The sequence below is a fragment of the Lathyrus oleraceus genome, chromosome 6 (assembly GCF_024323335.1).
Source record: "Lathyrus oleraceus cultivar Zhongwan6 chromosome 6, CAAS_Psat_ZW6_1.0, whole genome shotgun sequence".
Lineage (NCBI taxonomy): Eukaryota > Viridiplantae > Streptophyta > Magnoliopsida > Fabales > Fabaceae > Lathyrus > Lathyrus oleraceus.
The window spans coordinates 280,030,916-280,045,227 of NC_066584.1; the positions used below are offsets into that span (position 1 = coordinate 280,030,916).

At 30.4% G+C, this 14,312-nt stretch overlaps 1 protein-coding gene across 1 annotated transcript; it reads right to left on the reverse strand.

The window, feature by feature from the left end:
- Nucleotides 1–7,997: 7,997 nt before the first annotated feature.
- LOC127097648 (ethylene-responsive transcription factor 1B) lies at nt 7,998–8,932 on the reverse strand. Its single transcript, XM_051036147.1, has one exon. It carries the CDS (start codon nt 8,768–8,770, stop codon nt 8,171–8,173), a length of 600 nt encoding a protein of 199 aa, XP_050892104.1. The 5' UTR covers nt 8,771–8,932; the 3' UTR covers nt 7,998–8,170.
- Between the last annotated feature and the right edge of the window lie 5,380 nt (nt 8,933–14,312).

Sequence of the window (14,312 nt, forward strand, 5' to 3'; positions counted from 1 at the left end):
TTACACCTTAAGCTAATTAATTCAAGAATTAATTCAGTCCCAGTGGTAACCGGTTACGCCTTCGAAAACCAGACTTCTCTGCTACTGAACTGCATACTTGCACTTGAATTATCTAACCAACTTCAACACACCACCTTAATTCAAGTGTTGTAAGTCTACCATCCCCATGCTCATCTTCAACCTTTTGAAAACATCATTTGTGACTCCTTTTATCAACACATCAGCAACTTGGTCCTTGCTTTTGTAGTATCCCAATCAAAAAATGTTGTAATGATTATACACAAAAAGAGAGTGATCATATCGACTTGACACAACATCAAAATGAATGAGAGCATGATGCAACTTTTCATGCCAGGCTCGAGGCGCATGCTTCAGGCCATAAATGGATTTACTGAGTTTGTGTACCAAGAATGGATTGGAGTCAATTAAGCCTGGTGGTTGATGCATATACACCTCTTTATGAAGTTCACCATTGAGAAAGGTGTTATTTATGTTAAATGTGTTATATCTCGCACTTGTATGTGATGGCCAAAGTGAGAATAACCTGTATGGTTGTAGGCTTGACAATTGAGGAAAACGTTTCATGGAAATCAAAGTCATGTTGTTGATGAAAACCCTTTGCAACTAACCATGTTTTTACTTGTTGATACTTCCATCCCAATTCTCTTTAACTTTGAAAACCCACATGTAACCTATGGCCTTTCTGTGAGGAGGAAGAATGCTTAAGGTCCAAGCATCATTCTTAATGAAAGAGTTATACTCATAATTCATGGCTTTAATCCACTAAGGACTAGATATGGCTTGTTTAATGGTGGTTGTCTCAGTATGAACAACGAATACTATAGATTTTGACATTCCAGTTTTAGCTCTAGTGAGCATATGATGATTATTATAAATAAGAGGAAGTGAGCCATGACCTGCAGTACTATGAAAGGAAGGTGACAATGACTTTATGGAATTCGACAGTGCATAGAGGATAAGATTGTGATTTATTGTACTTGGTATAGTTGACATGTGTGACATAGGTACAAAAGTATGCAAGGAAGGGTTGGTCCGTGTACTTGATAGTGGGGCTTCACTATCAGACACATGAGATACATGTGGTGGTGTTATGGGATTATGACAAGATATTGATGTAGGATTAGATGTGATAGGTGAAGGAACATCATTAAAGTATCATGTAATACCTCAGTATGGTGGTTATTAAGTTGTATAGAGGAAGTTGGGCTAATACTGAAGTTAAAAGTGGGAACTGGTGGATATTGGTCATATAAGGGTAGGTCTTTGTTTTGAACATTGGATACAACAAAATTATTAATAAAGGTAGACCTAGGGAGCTCAAGTGTGGGAACCTTGTTATTGGGAGTGAGTGACCTAGGATCTTGGTGACTTTGTGAACTTGTGGTTGAAGTTTCCCCTTTAAAATCAGTTTTAAAAGGAAATCGGTTTGCATTAAAGACTACATATTTGGAAATGAGTATTCTAGCAACCTTCCATATTCATGCATTTGTGGACTTTGTGCTTTGGTAAAACTCCCAGATACACACAATCAACACTTCTAAACTCTAATTTATGCTGATTGTAAGCTCTGAGGGGAGGGTAGAAAGCACACCCAAATGTCTTTAGTGTTTGATAGTTAGATTACTTGTGATACACTACAGAAAAGGGTGACGCAAACTCAAAAAGAGCAATTGTAGGAACTCTATTAATTAAGTACATATAAATGGTGAAACTATGATCCCAAAAGGAAGTTGGCATGGCTGCATGATCTTGCAGAGTAGTCCCATTTCCACTATTTGTTTGTGCTTTCTTTCCACTGAACAATTTTGGTGTGAAGTGTGAAGACATGTGAGCCTATGCACAATGCCTTGTTCATTAAGTAATCGAGTGAAGGGTTTGTATTCACCACCACAATCAGATTAGATGAACTTGATTTTTCTATGAAGTTGTGTTTCAACAAACTTTTGAAACAAGATGAAAGTTGAGATAACATCACTTTTATGTTTGATAAAATAAATCCATGTATACTTTGAGTATGCGTCAATAAATGCTATGTAATAGTTGTACCCATTGCTTGATGGTAAGGGTGACGAACCCCATAAGTCAGTGTGAACAAGTTCAAATAAAGTGTTATGTTTGGTATTGGACAAATGAGCAAACAACTTATGTGACTTGCCAAGATAACAGGAATCATAAAAATCAGTAAATCTTTTATTCTTGATTGAAATGTCACACAATTGAAAGATGCATTGCATGGTCCTAGAGTTGGAATGACCCAACCTAGAATGCCACGGTGCAACAGGATGAGGGCCTAAACTCTTATTAGAAGATTAACAAGACTCATGTAAAGTAGTTTCTAAAGTGTTATTAACTATTAGACTAAGACTATATGGCTTGTGACTCAAGGAATTTCTTAAAGACTCCAAAGCAATATTTGGGAAGCATTACAAGTCAGTTTCATCGAGTAAGCCTTCAAAGAGCACCTGATAAGATGTTTGGGATTTAACAAAACACTTTTTAGATTGGAATTTAATGTAGACACTATTATATTTAGCAAACTTTGAGACTGAGATCAAATTTCATGTAATATAGGGAACATAAAGTAAGTGATTGATGGAAAGCATGTGATTTTGTATAAGATTTGAAGAAAAAATTGAGCAACCTACAAACTTAACATCTAGACTTCGTCCATTACCAATGATAACTTTATTTGGCCCTGCACACGATGTAACATTGTGTAACTGTAAGCTATTAGATGTAATGTGATGAGAAACACCCGAGTCTGCAAACTAGGATTGTGCTTCAAGGTATTGAGGTGTTTCCAGTTGTTCATGATGAGAAATATAGGCTGAAGCTTGTGGAGTAGTGTCATGATGGTTGGAACTCAGATCCTCACTTGTGTTATCAATTGCAGAACCTTGAGCTTGTGAATTTATTGATGTTGGTTCAAATCTTTCATTAAATATATGCCAACACTCAAGCATTAAGTGTCCATACTTGTTGGATAGCTGACAAGTAGGTTGTTTGCATGTTGTGTATGTTTGTCTACCTCCACGACCTTTTCCATGATTAGGTCTTCCTCTACCACGAGTGTACTGCTAAACATTGTTGTGATGGTTAGCCTTATGAGTAGAATGTGCTTGAAAAGTACCTTGAGCTACATTATTTGTTGCACTAGGGGTGGCTAGTTCTTGTTTGTACTTGTCAAGTTGAGCTTCTTGGACATACAAGAGTGCCTCTACATCATAAATGTCTAGAAGTTCCCCTTTACTATGCAACATCATGATGAATGTGTTGTATTCTTCATGAAATCCTTGAAGAATGGCATCCATTTGGTCACGTTCAGAAATTGGACCTCCTATAGCAAGAAGAGAATATGCAATTGTACGAATACACATGACATACTCAGAAACCGACCTATTTCCTTTCTTGCTTGTCTTCAATTCTGAACTGAGTTGATGCACTCGAGATTTCTCTACGAGTTGTAATGTTTATGTACTTTATCCCAAACCTCAAATGCATGTTTGCAGGACATCAGACATGATAAAACACCTTCAGATGTCATGGAAAATATCCATGTAAAGAGAGATTGATCTTGCACAATCCAAGACTCATATTCTTCAAACACCACGTTGGAACTTCAATCAAGTCCAATCTTGAAAATTGATGGTATTTAAGGATTCACAACCATGTTATGAAGCTTGTGAGAAAGAATGACTAATTCTACCTGATAATTCCACATCAAAAAGTTGTTATCTTGAAGCTTTATGCATAACTTTGGTGCAAACGTGTTCGAAGCACCGATGAATAATGTTGGAAACGTGTTCGAAGCAGCGACTCATATTCTTCAAACACCACGTTGGAAATTCAATCAAGCCCAGTCTTGAAAATTGATGGTATTTGAGGAATCACAACCATTTTATGAAGCTTGTGAGAAAGAATGACTCATTCTACCTACTAATTCCACATCAAAAAGTTGTTATCTTGAAGCTTTATGGATAACTTTGGTGCAAACGTGTTCGAAGCATCGATGAATAATGTTTGAGACGTGGTTATTTGTGAGGTTCGCACAACTGGAGGTGATGAATGCACTCCAAGATTTGGTAATTGATCTAGGTCCGCCATTGATGTCTGTAAGAACTTATTAAATTCATAAAATGAAGGTACAAGTTTCTCTTAAACTTTACACTACTTATCAACTCCTCTAAAGCTTAAGATCTTGCACTATTGAGCAGCTTCTCTAAAGCTTATGATCTTGAACTAGCGAGCGACTTCTCTAAATCTTATAATATTCAACAATGGTAAACATGATTGAATCTTCGATTTTTTCTGAATCCAATAGAGGCATCACAACTTCTCTGAAGCTTGAACCTTCAATCACAATAAGGAGGATGAAGCTTAGCGTGCAGCTGAAAATCGGTCCCTTAGGCGATTAATATCATGTTATAAAGTGAAACAAGTCTCCAATTAATGATGAGATATTGGAGAGATGAAGAAAATGGTGTAAAGGTTGTTTTGTTATTATAATTAGAATAGTTAATCTTTACATATGATAATCGATACTTATATACTAACACATCCATGAAAAATTTAGTTATTCATCCATAACTAACTTCACATTCATGCTAACAACATTTGTAATATAGCTAAATAACTCTTAACTGCTTCATCGCATACACATCACTAATATATTTTGACTAACTTTGACTCAATTTGACCCAATTGTTTTTACCATATTTAACACAATTATACTATATTTGACCCAATTTTACCAAAGTTGTTATGTATAGGACATAGGTTTATTTAAGATACTCCCTCCGTTTTTTTATTATAAGTCGTTTTTGACTTTTCACACGTATTAAAAAATGTAATAATTGTGGTATAAAAATGAGAAATTATATAAGGTTTTACGAAATTGTCCTTCATTAATGGTATTGGAAAGACAAATTGATATAATTGAAAGGAGAGAAAATAATAAATATTTAAGGGTATAATAGGAAACATAACATTAATAATTCATTGGTATTATAAAGCGACTTATATTGTGGTACAAAATATTTTTCCAAAACGACTTATAATAAAAAACGGAGGTAGTAGTATTTTACACGAAAGTTTTTTTTTGTAAAAGACCCTAAGATAATGTATGAAGCTAAGAAGGTTTATGCATTTAGTGGACAAGATCCTGATTTTTGGTCCTATTTTGAAGCTTGTGATGTAATCTAGAGGATGGACTCATAGTTTGATGTTGAGGATGTTAAACTATGGTGGAAATACATTGATGGTAGTTTGGAAGAAGATTTAAAATCCTTTAGGAATGATTAAGATGCAAACAAATTTTCATTGTTAGCTAAAAAAATGCGAAGTTGAAATATTCACTGAGCTCAAATCATCTACACGTGAGGCCACATTTATAGATAGGGTAAGAGAGAAAAATATAGGACGAGGATTTTGATCACTCTAGTGAATCAAGTGATAAATCTATCAAGGATATACATTTTGAAAATACTAAAGAAAAGATGATGAATGGTTTATAAATTATAGCCATTGAAATTGCACATAGAAAATATCTAGTTTATAAAAAGTAATAATTTTAGTTAAATATATTTTTATGTTTTTAGAAAAGAATAACATTTCTTTCTCTTCTATTTCTCTTGTTTCTCTTATACTAAACAATATATTAAACTTATGTTATTTCTCATCTATTTCTTTATTCTCTCACTCTATCTCATTTATTTATCTCTTTTCAATTTTCTCTCATAACAAAACACAGTAGAATAGAGAAAAATATTGGAATTAATCTAATAATTAATTATATTAGACATGTTTGAGATAACAAGGATTATAATTATAATTATACTTTATTGCGGAAATAAAATAAACACATGAGAATGAGAATGAGAATGCATATAAACTAGAATCTATGACACGTTGATTTATTACTAATTAAAGAAATACTTGAAGAGAGGTGGATGACAAGCACTCATTGATTTGTGGTCCTTCCTGAACTTAGACTCATTATATCTTAAGCCTTTTCAGACGGGGACAATAGAGGATATGCAATTTGTCTGGTATACTTTGAATCATAGTCTATGTATAATGTGATGATCAATTTGAGTTTTCATTATTTTAAAACGGGTCATTTTGACAATCATTCATATTGAGTTCATAATAATTTGTTAAATATATATTTAATTATTCAATTAAAAATCTAGTTATTACTATTACTTAATTTAACTACTAAATAACTAAGGCCACTAATTCATAAACAATTAATATAATTTAAAAAATATAGATGATCACATAATATATTGGAATATAATAGTTGAATTAAATATTTAAAATATTTCAACAATCTCTTACTTTGACAATATATCTTGATAATTATATCATAATTTTTTATATGTGTATCCTAGAGTATGTGTTAATCAAAATAATGATTGTCTAATAAGCTAGTAGATAGCTTATAGTTGATGGCTGATGATTGGTAACTTATAACTTATATTTGACGATCGATGACTGATAGCTTATAAGCTAATTGATGTGTTTGGTAAAATTAACGGTTCAATTAACTGATAAATATAAAATAACATAATTATTTAATATTCTTTTCATTTAATATTAATATTTTATATTAAATTAAATAAATTATAAAAGGTAAAAACATATTTTAATTAAAATAATAAGAGTAAAAGTGAAAGAAAAAATAACCATTTATACACTATAAACTAAAATGTTATTTGAAACAGCATAAGGAAAAAAACTATAAGTTTGCGATGGGAAAACCGTTACTAAATAGGTCTTTTATCATCGTATGAGTTTATAAGTTATAAGATATAATTCAAAATATACCATGGCAAACAAAGCCTAATATTATATTTGTTTAAATTTTTACTTTACAATTTTATCCACCTCACATATCAATAATAAGATCATCAGAACTATTTTCATTTAAGTATAACATAATTAAATTCCGACAACCAATATATCAATGAGATTGATGACATATATTAATATGAATGAGTGACATAAAAATTTCATAGAATAGCATCTCTAAATCGTTATAATATTAAATTGATTTTTCAAATTCAATATTTTAATAAACAATCTAGAAATTGTTATAATAATAATAACCTTTAAAACTTTATTTCTAGAGTTAATCATAAAATAAAGTTTGTATTGATGCTAAAATAAAATTATATAACATTAAAGAAGAAAGACTCTCACCAGTGTAAGACATTATCATTATCAGTGACAACAATTATATAAAAAAAATTATATGTCAAATCTTTGATTAGCTAGTGTGCTAGCATAAAGTCTATCTTTATATAATATATCTTCAATAATGATAACCTATTACTCAATTGACTTTATAAAATTTATTGTTGAAATACTATAAGACAAACTTATATCCAAAACTAACTTAAATAACCATTCAAAACCCTTTATTTTATTGCAATTAAATGGCATAAATACTTATAGTATTTTTTATACTAGTATTCTAATTATATATATCCATCTAAATTATAAGAGTTAAAAATATTAATGATCTTCATATTGTTAGATCTATGATTTGTGAGCATAAGTTTTTTTTTCTTCTTTCTCTTTAACAATTCTTATTGTTGTATTCTTAAAACAATTAAAGTTTGAATTGATAAAGTATGTGTTAAATGGTTTTATGTACACCATTTCCTTATGCATGCGTATAAATAAGACCGTGCATAAGATACACAAAAGTCGAGTTGTAGAAAAATACTAAATATTAAGAATTTTTATATATTTTGAAGACAATTATAATTGAGATTAAATAGTCTCCTTAATAATTGAAGTAATTTCTTAATTTATTGTTTTATTTTTTTAATAAAATAATAAAATACTTAAAATAATATTTAAAAACTAATTATTCAAATCAATTTATTTTAAAAATTTATAAAAAAAATTTAATTTTTTTTTTATACAAAATTATGTTACACTGTAAATATCATTTTAAAAAATAACCCTAAATTCAAACTTGATTATTCAATTTATTAATTTTTAACCGGAGCTATAAAGATTAAATAAACACTTTTATACGGATAAAGATTTAAATATAATTTAATTAATGAATACAAATAACATATTTTTGGATCATATGGATTCACTAAACATTTCTAATCTTGATTGTCACAAAACATCAACAATAAGACATCAACAACTGTTCCAAATACTCAGCACCAAGATCTTCAAACACAACCAAATTATCTATCCCAACATCTCTGTCATGTTTCTTCTTCTTCTCATCCATTTTCCTTCTCATCGAATGCTTCCTCTTCAAAGCAACAACCGGCGAACAACACTGATCATCATAATTCATGTCCCTGAGTGATTCCCTAACCTTCTCAACCGGAAAATTAAGTATTGCAGCAGAACCTCTCATTGAAAAAGCAGCTTGATCATAAGCAAGTGCTGCTGCTTCAGCACTATCAAATGTTCCAAGCCAGACCCTTATGCCATGCCGAGTGGAATCTCTTATCTCCGCCGCGAATTTCCCCCACGGTCTCCGTCGAACGCCGCGGTAGGACTTGGTGTTCTTCTCTTTGTTGCTCTTTAATGTTGTTTCTTTGCTACTGCTGATGAATTTTCGTTGTTGTTGTTGCTGTGATGATGATGATGTTATCATGCCGTATAGAAGCATCTCTTCTGGGTCGTTTTCGTTGAAGGGGAGAAACTCGTGGTGGGTTTTTGGATTCAAAGTGAATGAATCTTGTGAAAAGAAATTGCAGGAATAATCCATTTTAAGTGTGTGAATCTGAAGAGAAAAGAGAAAAACAGAGTTGCTCTGTTTTTTTCTCAATATGGATTGAAAATATGAAACCTGAGTAGCATGGTTATATATAAGAAATTTGGGGACACTAAGAAATGGTAAAAGTCAGTGATAGAGCCAATAGGTTAAGAGAGCGTGAGAAGATGTAAACTAAATTGGTACTATATGTTCTACATTCATGGTATTTACCAGCCAGGGTTTTTGGTTACGTAATCCTCACACTTTACTTGATTTTTATTGTTAGGTATTAAAATGGATACATACATTCATAACTATAACTATTATCTCTATTTTAAAATTACTCTGGTTTAAGATTTTTATATAATATTACTATGAGACATTATATTTTATTAATATGTTAAAAGTAATGTATATAATAATAATTAAATAATACAATTAAAAAAATAATTGTTTATTTATATATTAAAAAGTAAAAATATTATTATTTTAAAATAAAATTTTATTTGCTATATGTTATCATTTATTTATTGTGAAATAAATAAATTGTATTTAATTAAGTGGATAACACTCTAGTGGCAATTAACAATTGAATTTTATTATTTTCTACTAAGGGGTTTAATATCATTATGATGTCATAATTTAATTTAATTTAATTTTCTAAAGTGCTTTGTAAAATTATCTAGATAGTTTTACACCACTCAAACAATATGTAATATAGTTGCTAAATTTAGTATTTTTAGTCAAATGGAGAAGGAGATTTTTGTCCAGTATTTTAAGGTTTTGGTTCGATATCCTCTATGATACGTATGATGCTGCTTCAGATGTGGAGGTTGGTCCTTGGGGAGCCGTTATGTTTCTTCGTAGTGGAAAGGTGTGTCCCTTCTTAGGTCAAAAAAGGATGATCCTCCTAGTAGGGTTAGTTAACAAGGTTGGTCTGATCTTCTACTTCTTTTTGTAAAGTCCCTTACATAGGGAGTACTCCTCTCGAGAGTATGTTTTAGAGACTCCTCTCGAGATGGATAGACGGGTTGAGGGGAGGATTTCTTAGGATCTTAGTTGGATGAGACATTTCTTCGCCATGAAGAACTTTTGATTTATGAATTCTTCTCGGTTCTCCAATCTTTTTAGTTGAGTGAGGAGAGTGATATGTGGTTTTGGAGCCATTCTAGAGATGGTTGTTTCTCCTTGGTGTCTACTTATCAAGTCCTAGTAGATCTCGATCTTTTCTCTAAGGACCCTATTGCTAATGAATCTTATCCTCCATTTTGTTTGGAAGAGTTGGGCTCCCTCTAAGGTGGTAGTATTCTCCCAGGAGCTTTTGTAAGATAAGTTTCTGACTAAAAAAAATATGTTCAAGTGGAAGGTCATTATTGACCCCGAGGAGATCTCTTGTATCTAGTAAGTCAATAAATGTGAAAAAGGTGGAGGAAAAATACTTACTTTTATTTGGAATTGATTTCTTAACTAGTCATTAATGAACTCATACTCCTTCTTTGTTTGACTTCAGAACTCTATCTTGTGTTCGAACCAATAGTTAATTAAGAGTTTTTACTTACTCTAAAGGTAATTAGTGGTCTTATTGTTGCTTTGTCTTTTGGTCTGTTGATGGTGGATCTAGTCATGTCTCGATGGGTGTTGTTTTATCGTGTGGATGTTTCTCTAGGGTTTTGATTTTTTTAGGATGCTTCTTCTTGTTGTTTTGCTTTTCAGATTTTTTTTTCTTTTTATTTGACATTGTTTGTGATATTTAGACTTCACTATTGTATGATGTAGGATTTGTGTCCTTTTTACTCATTAATATATCTTATTTTACCGTTAAAAAATCGATAATCGACAAATAATTTTCAAAAATGATTTTCTTTTCTTTAAACAATTGTGTTTGGATAAGTATTCTCTTTCTCTATTATGGATTGATTAATTACTTTAGAGTGTGTTAAATTAGATGAGAGTAAATTTTAAGTAATTAAATTAATAAATATATAAAAGAAAAATAAAATAAAAAATAAGTAAAATAATTTGATGGATTGATTGATTGATATGATATGTATAATAATTTATAATTTTTGGGATTTATAGAAAATAATCATCCAACTAATCATAGACATGTGGTCTACAAGAATATTGACACATTCCACTATTTACACAAATAATATGTGTGTTGTATTTTTCAGGAATATGTGGCTTCCCACGTGTTATTAACTTAACTTAATTTATTTGGTATATTTCAATAACTATGTCTTTGGTACTGGTATTCATATGGATCATGAACTACAGTTAATCAAACCTCACTAATTATTTGGTTCAGTTTTAATAACCACTTCCTTAAAAAAAACAATTAACTGTTAAAGTGGTTTGGTTTAATTGAAACCGATTTAAAATCAATATATACTTATAAATTAGTTCATAACAGTTTGCATTTATAAATGTTTTTTAAAATACTTTTTTAAGACTTCTTTCTTTTTTAGAAATTAAAATACAAAAGGAAAATTACAATAACCTTCTTTAAACATCGTTAGCATTGCACCGACATCATATGTAATTTTAAAATATGCATTGATCTCTTTTAAATTTAAATATATCAAAAAAAATATTTGAGTGATTGTTTAAAAAATTATAAGTAAATATCATTTATATCTATCATAAAAAATAAGGGAAGGTGTTAATGATGTTTTAATAAATTTTCCGGGATGTGAGTGTTTAATTTAAAAATAGAGGTGTTAGTGATGTTTTAGTAAACCTCAATGAGGTGCCTGTAGTTTTCCCCTTAGATTTTTTTTTATTTTCAGTAAAAAACAACTTTTTTTATTTCAAGAAAACAATTTTTTTTTACTATTCAAATTAAAAAATATCGCAGAAATAGTTTTTGTAGAATTTTTTGAATTAAAAGTTATTCTTTTTTCTTTCTGAAATAAAATTTTTGTAGCAAATTAAAAAAATATCGTTTTTTTGTGAATTTTTTTTGCTTTCTTATTTTCCAAATTAAAAATCTCTCTTATTTTAATTATACTTAGTTTGGAAAAGTATTCATACACGAGACAAAATATATATTTGCTACTCCTTTCAGCTTCAATAAGGGTTTGGTGAGACTTTCTTTGAGGTTTGACTCCTATACCCTTTCTCAATTTTGTTGTAATATATACGTATAAAAGAAGGTTCCACGAAACTCCCAATGGAAGAACTTTTGAGTTCAAGGTCCTTGATTTATCATATGAGATTTGCTTTTTCTTTTTTATATAATTAGATATTAGCATCTTTCTTATTTTTTTTAAATTTTTTCTTAACCTTATGTTATTTTAGAAAAGTCCAAAATTTTGTTAGTTGTATTAGAAAGTATAAATCATTCAAGTTTATATCAATTATTTTTAAATTAATCACTTTAACTCTTCTCTTATTTTAAAGAAAATTTATCGAGAAAGGATTACGTCATTTTAAATTAGTTTGTTGACTTTTGTAATAGTTAATAAGTTAATTTAGTTTGGGAGAAAACGAAATCTCATCTGTTTTTTAATTGTATTTTTGTTTTTAAGTCTTGGAGTTGATTGGAGAATTTGTTCAATCTTAGTTACTTTTTCCTTGACTGGTCAGATATTTGGAGACTTCTTAGAACTGCAGGTGCGAGTCATGGTAAGGTGATCTATAAAGTTGCCATTATTTTCACTCTCAACTCGATTTGGAAGGTCCGAAACTTGGTTAGATTTAATGACATCATATCTACTTTTTCTTCTTCTACTTCTTAGAATTGCAGGTGCGAGTCATGGTAAGGTGATCTATAAAGTTGCCATTATTTTCACTCTCAACTCGATTTGGAAGGCCCGAAACTTGGTTAGATTTAATGACATCATATCTACTTTTTCTTCTTCTACTTCTCTTATTATGGTTTCCGTTTCCATTGCGGGTAATCTCATCTCTGTTGGTTCCTATATCTCTTTGCATGATTTTAAGATTCTTAAGAGGTTTAAGGTCACTATTCGCCTGCTTCGTGCTCCGAATATTTTGGAGGTTTTTTGGCAGTCCCATCTTAGGAATTGGATAAAGTTGAACTGTGGTTGAGCCTCCAAATCTCCTTCGGGTCTTTCGACTTATGAGGGCATTGCTAAAGACAATGATGGTTTATTCTTTTTGGTGCTTTTGCTTTGTATTTAGGAGTCTCAGATTCTCTCATTGTCAAACTCTCGGATGCTATGATAGCAATAAAGTCCGCTCATGAGAAGAATTGGCATAATGTTTGATTGGAATCGGACTCGACGACAGTGGTTAGAGCTTTTAGTCCTCCTTTTTGTGTGCCCTTGGAGATTAGGAATATATGGCTTAATTGTATAAATCTAGTTTCAAATTGGAATTTTTTTGTTTCTCACATTTTTAGAGAAGAAAACAGTTGTGTAGATGCCCTTGCTAATTTAGGTCTTACTTTGACTAATACTTCTCTGTTTTCTTCCATACCTTTGTGTATTGAGGCTGATTTTGTAAAGAACATGCTTGATTTGCCTTTCTTTAGATTTGCTTAATCTTGAAAGGGTTTTAGTATAGTTTCCCCTCTCTATTTTGTGATCCATTTTCTTTTTATTATAATCTTATTCAAAAAACAAAAAAAGTTAATTAGTTATTTTTTTAATAAATACAAATTAATAAAAAAAAGGATGAGATATAAAACCTAATATATCAAACAGTTAACAAAAATAATAGTTTAACATCTTTAATCTATCCCTCAATTTTTTTCAAAAGCATTAATAGGAAGTGAATCTCACCAAGTGTCATATTCAATCAAAAAAATCGATATTGACTAATTTATCTGCATATGCATTTTGCTATCTGAAATTGTGAGAGGTGCTGAATCTAAAAGAACATATAGTGTATAAAGTATTATTTCATTTAATTAAAAGATGTCAATGGACAATATTCACATTACAAAATGCACGAATGGCCAACACTGTGTCAGTTTCAACTAAATTTTTTCTCAATTTCTCCTGTTAGCATATTCGATAGCAAACATGACTACATGCAATTTAGCTTAAAAGGAAGTGCAAAGTCCAGTCTTAAATAAGAAAACTCTCAAGAATGTTTTTAAATTATCCCTAAATATGCCACCACAAGTTGATATTCTAAGATTTTCTCTTGAAGCTCCATCCATGTTGCACTTAATCCAATTATGACTAAGAAAACATCAACTAACTTGTATAATTCTAGATGTAGGAGTAGTTCTACATTTGATGTCAAAATATTTAATAATTGTAAACTCGTGAATTAAAGAATATATATGGCCTTTGAAAGAAGTAGATGTCATATATACCAATTGTTTAACATAAAGACTGACTCTATCAAAGTCAATTTTACCATTTTGAAATCTGATATCATTTCTTGTTAGCCATGTTTTCAAAAGAATTATATTGATGAGAATCTTAATCATATTCTAAATTTGAGAGCTCCAACTTCTACCAACAAGTTTGAATAAACTTTCATAAATAGTTCTATCAATGTTCATGCCAAACAATTGCTCCATCCAATTCCGAAAAGGTAAGGTGTGCCTACATATAAGAAACGAATTATTTTTCAG

What these genes read in the sequence shown, in the direction of transcription:
- LOC127097648 (XM_051036147.1), bottom strand. Translation starts at nt 8,770, where the DNA reads ATGGATTATTCCTGCAATTTCTTTTCACAAGATTCATTCACTTTGAAT.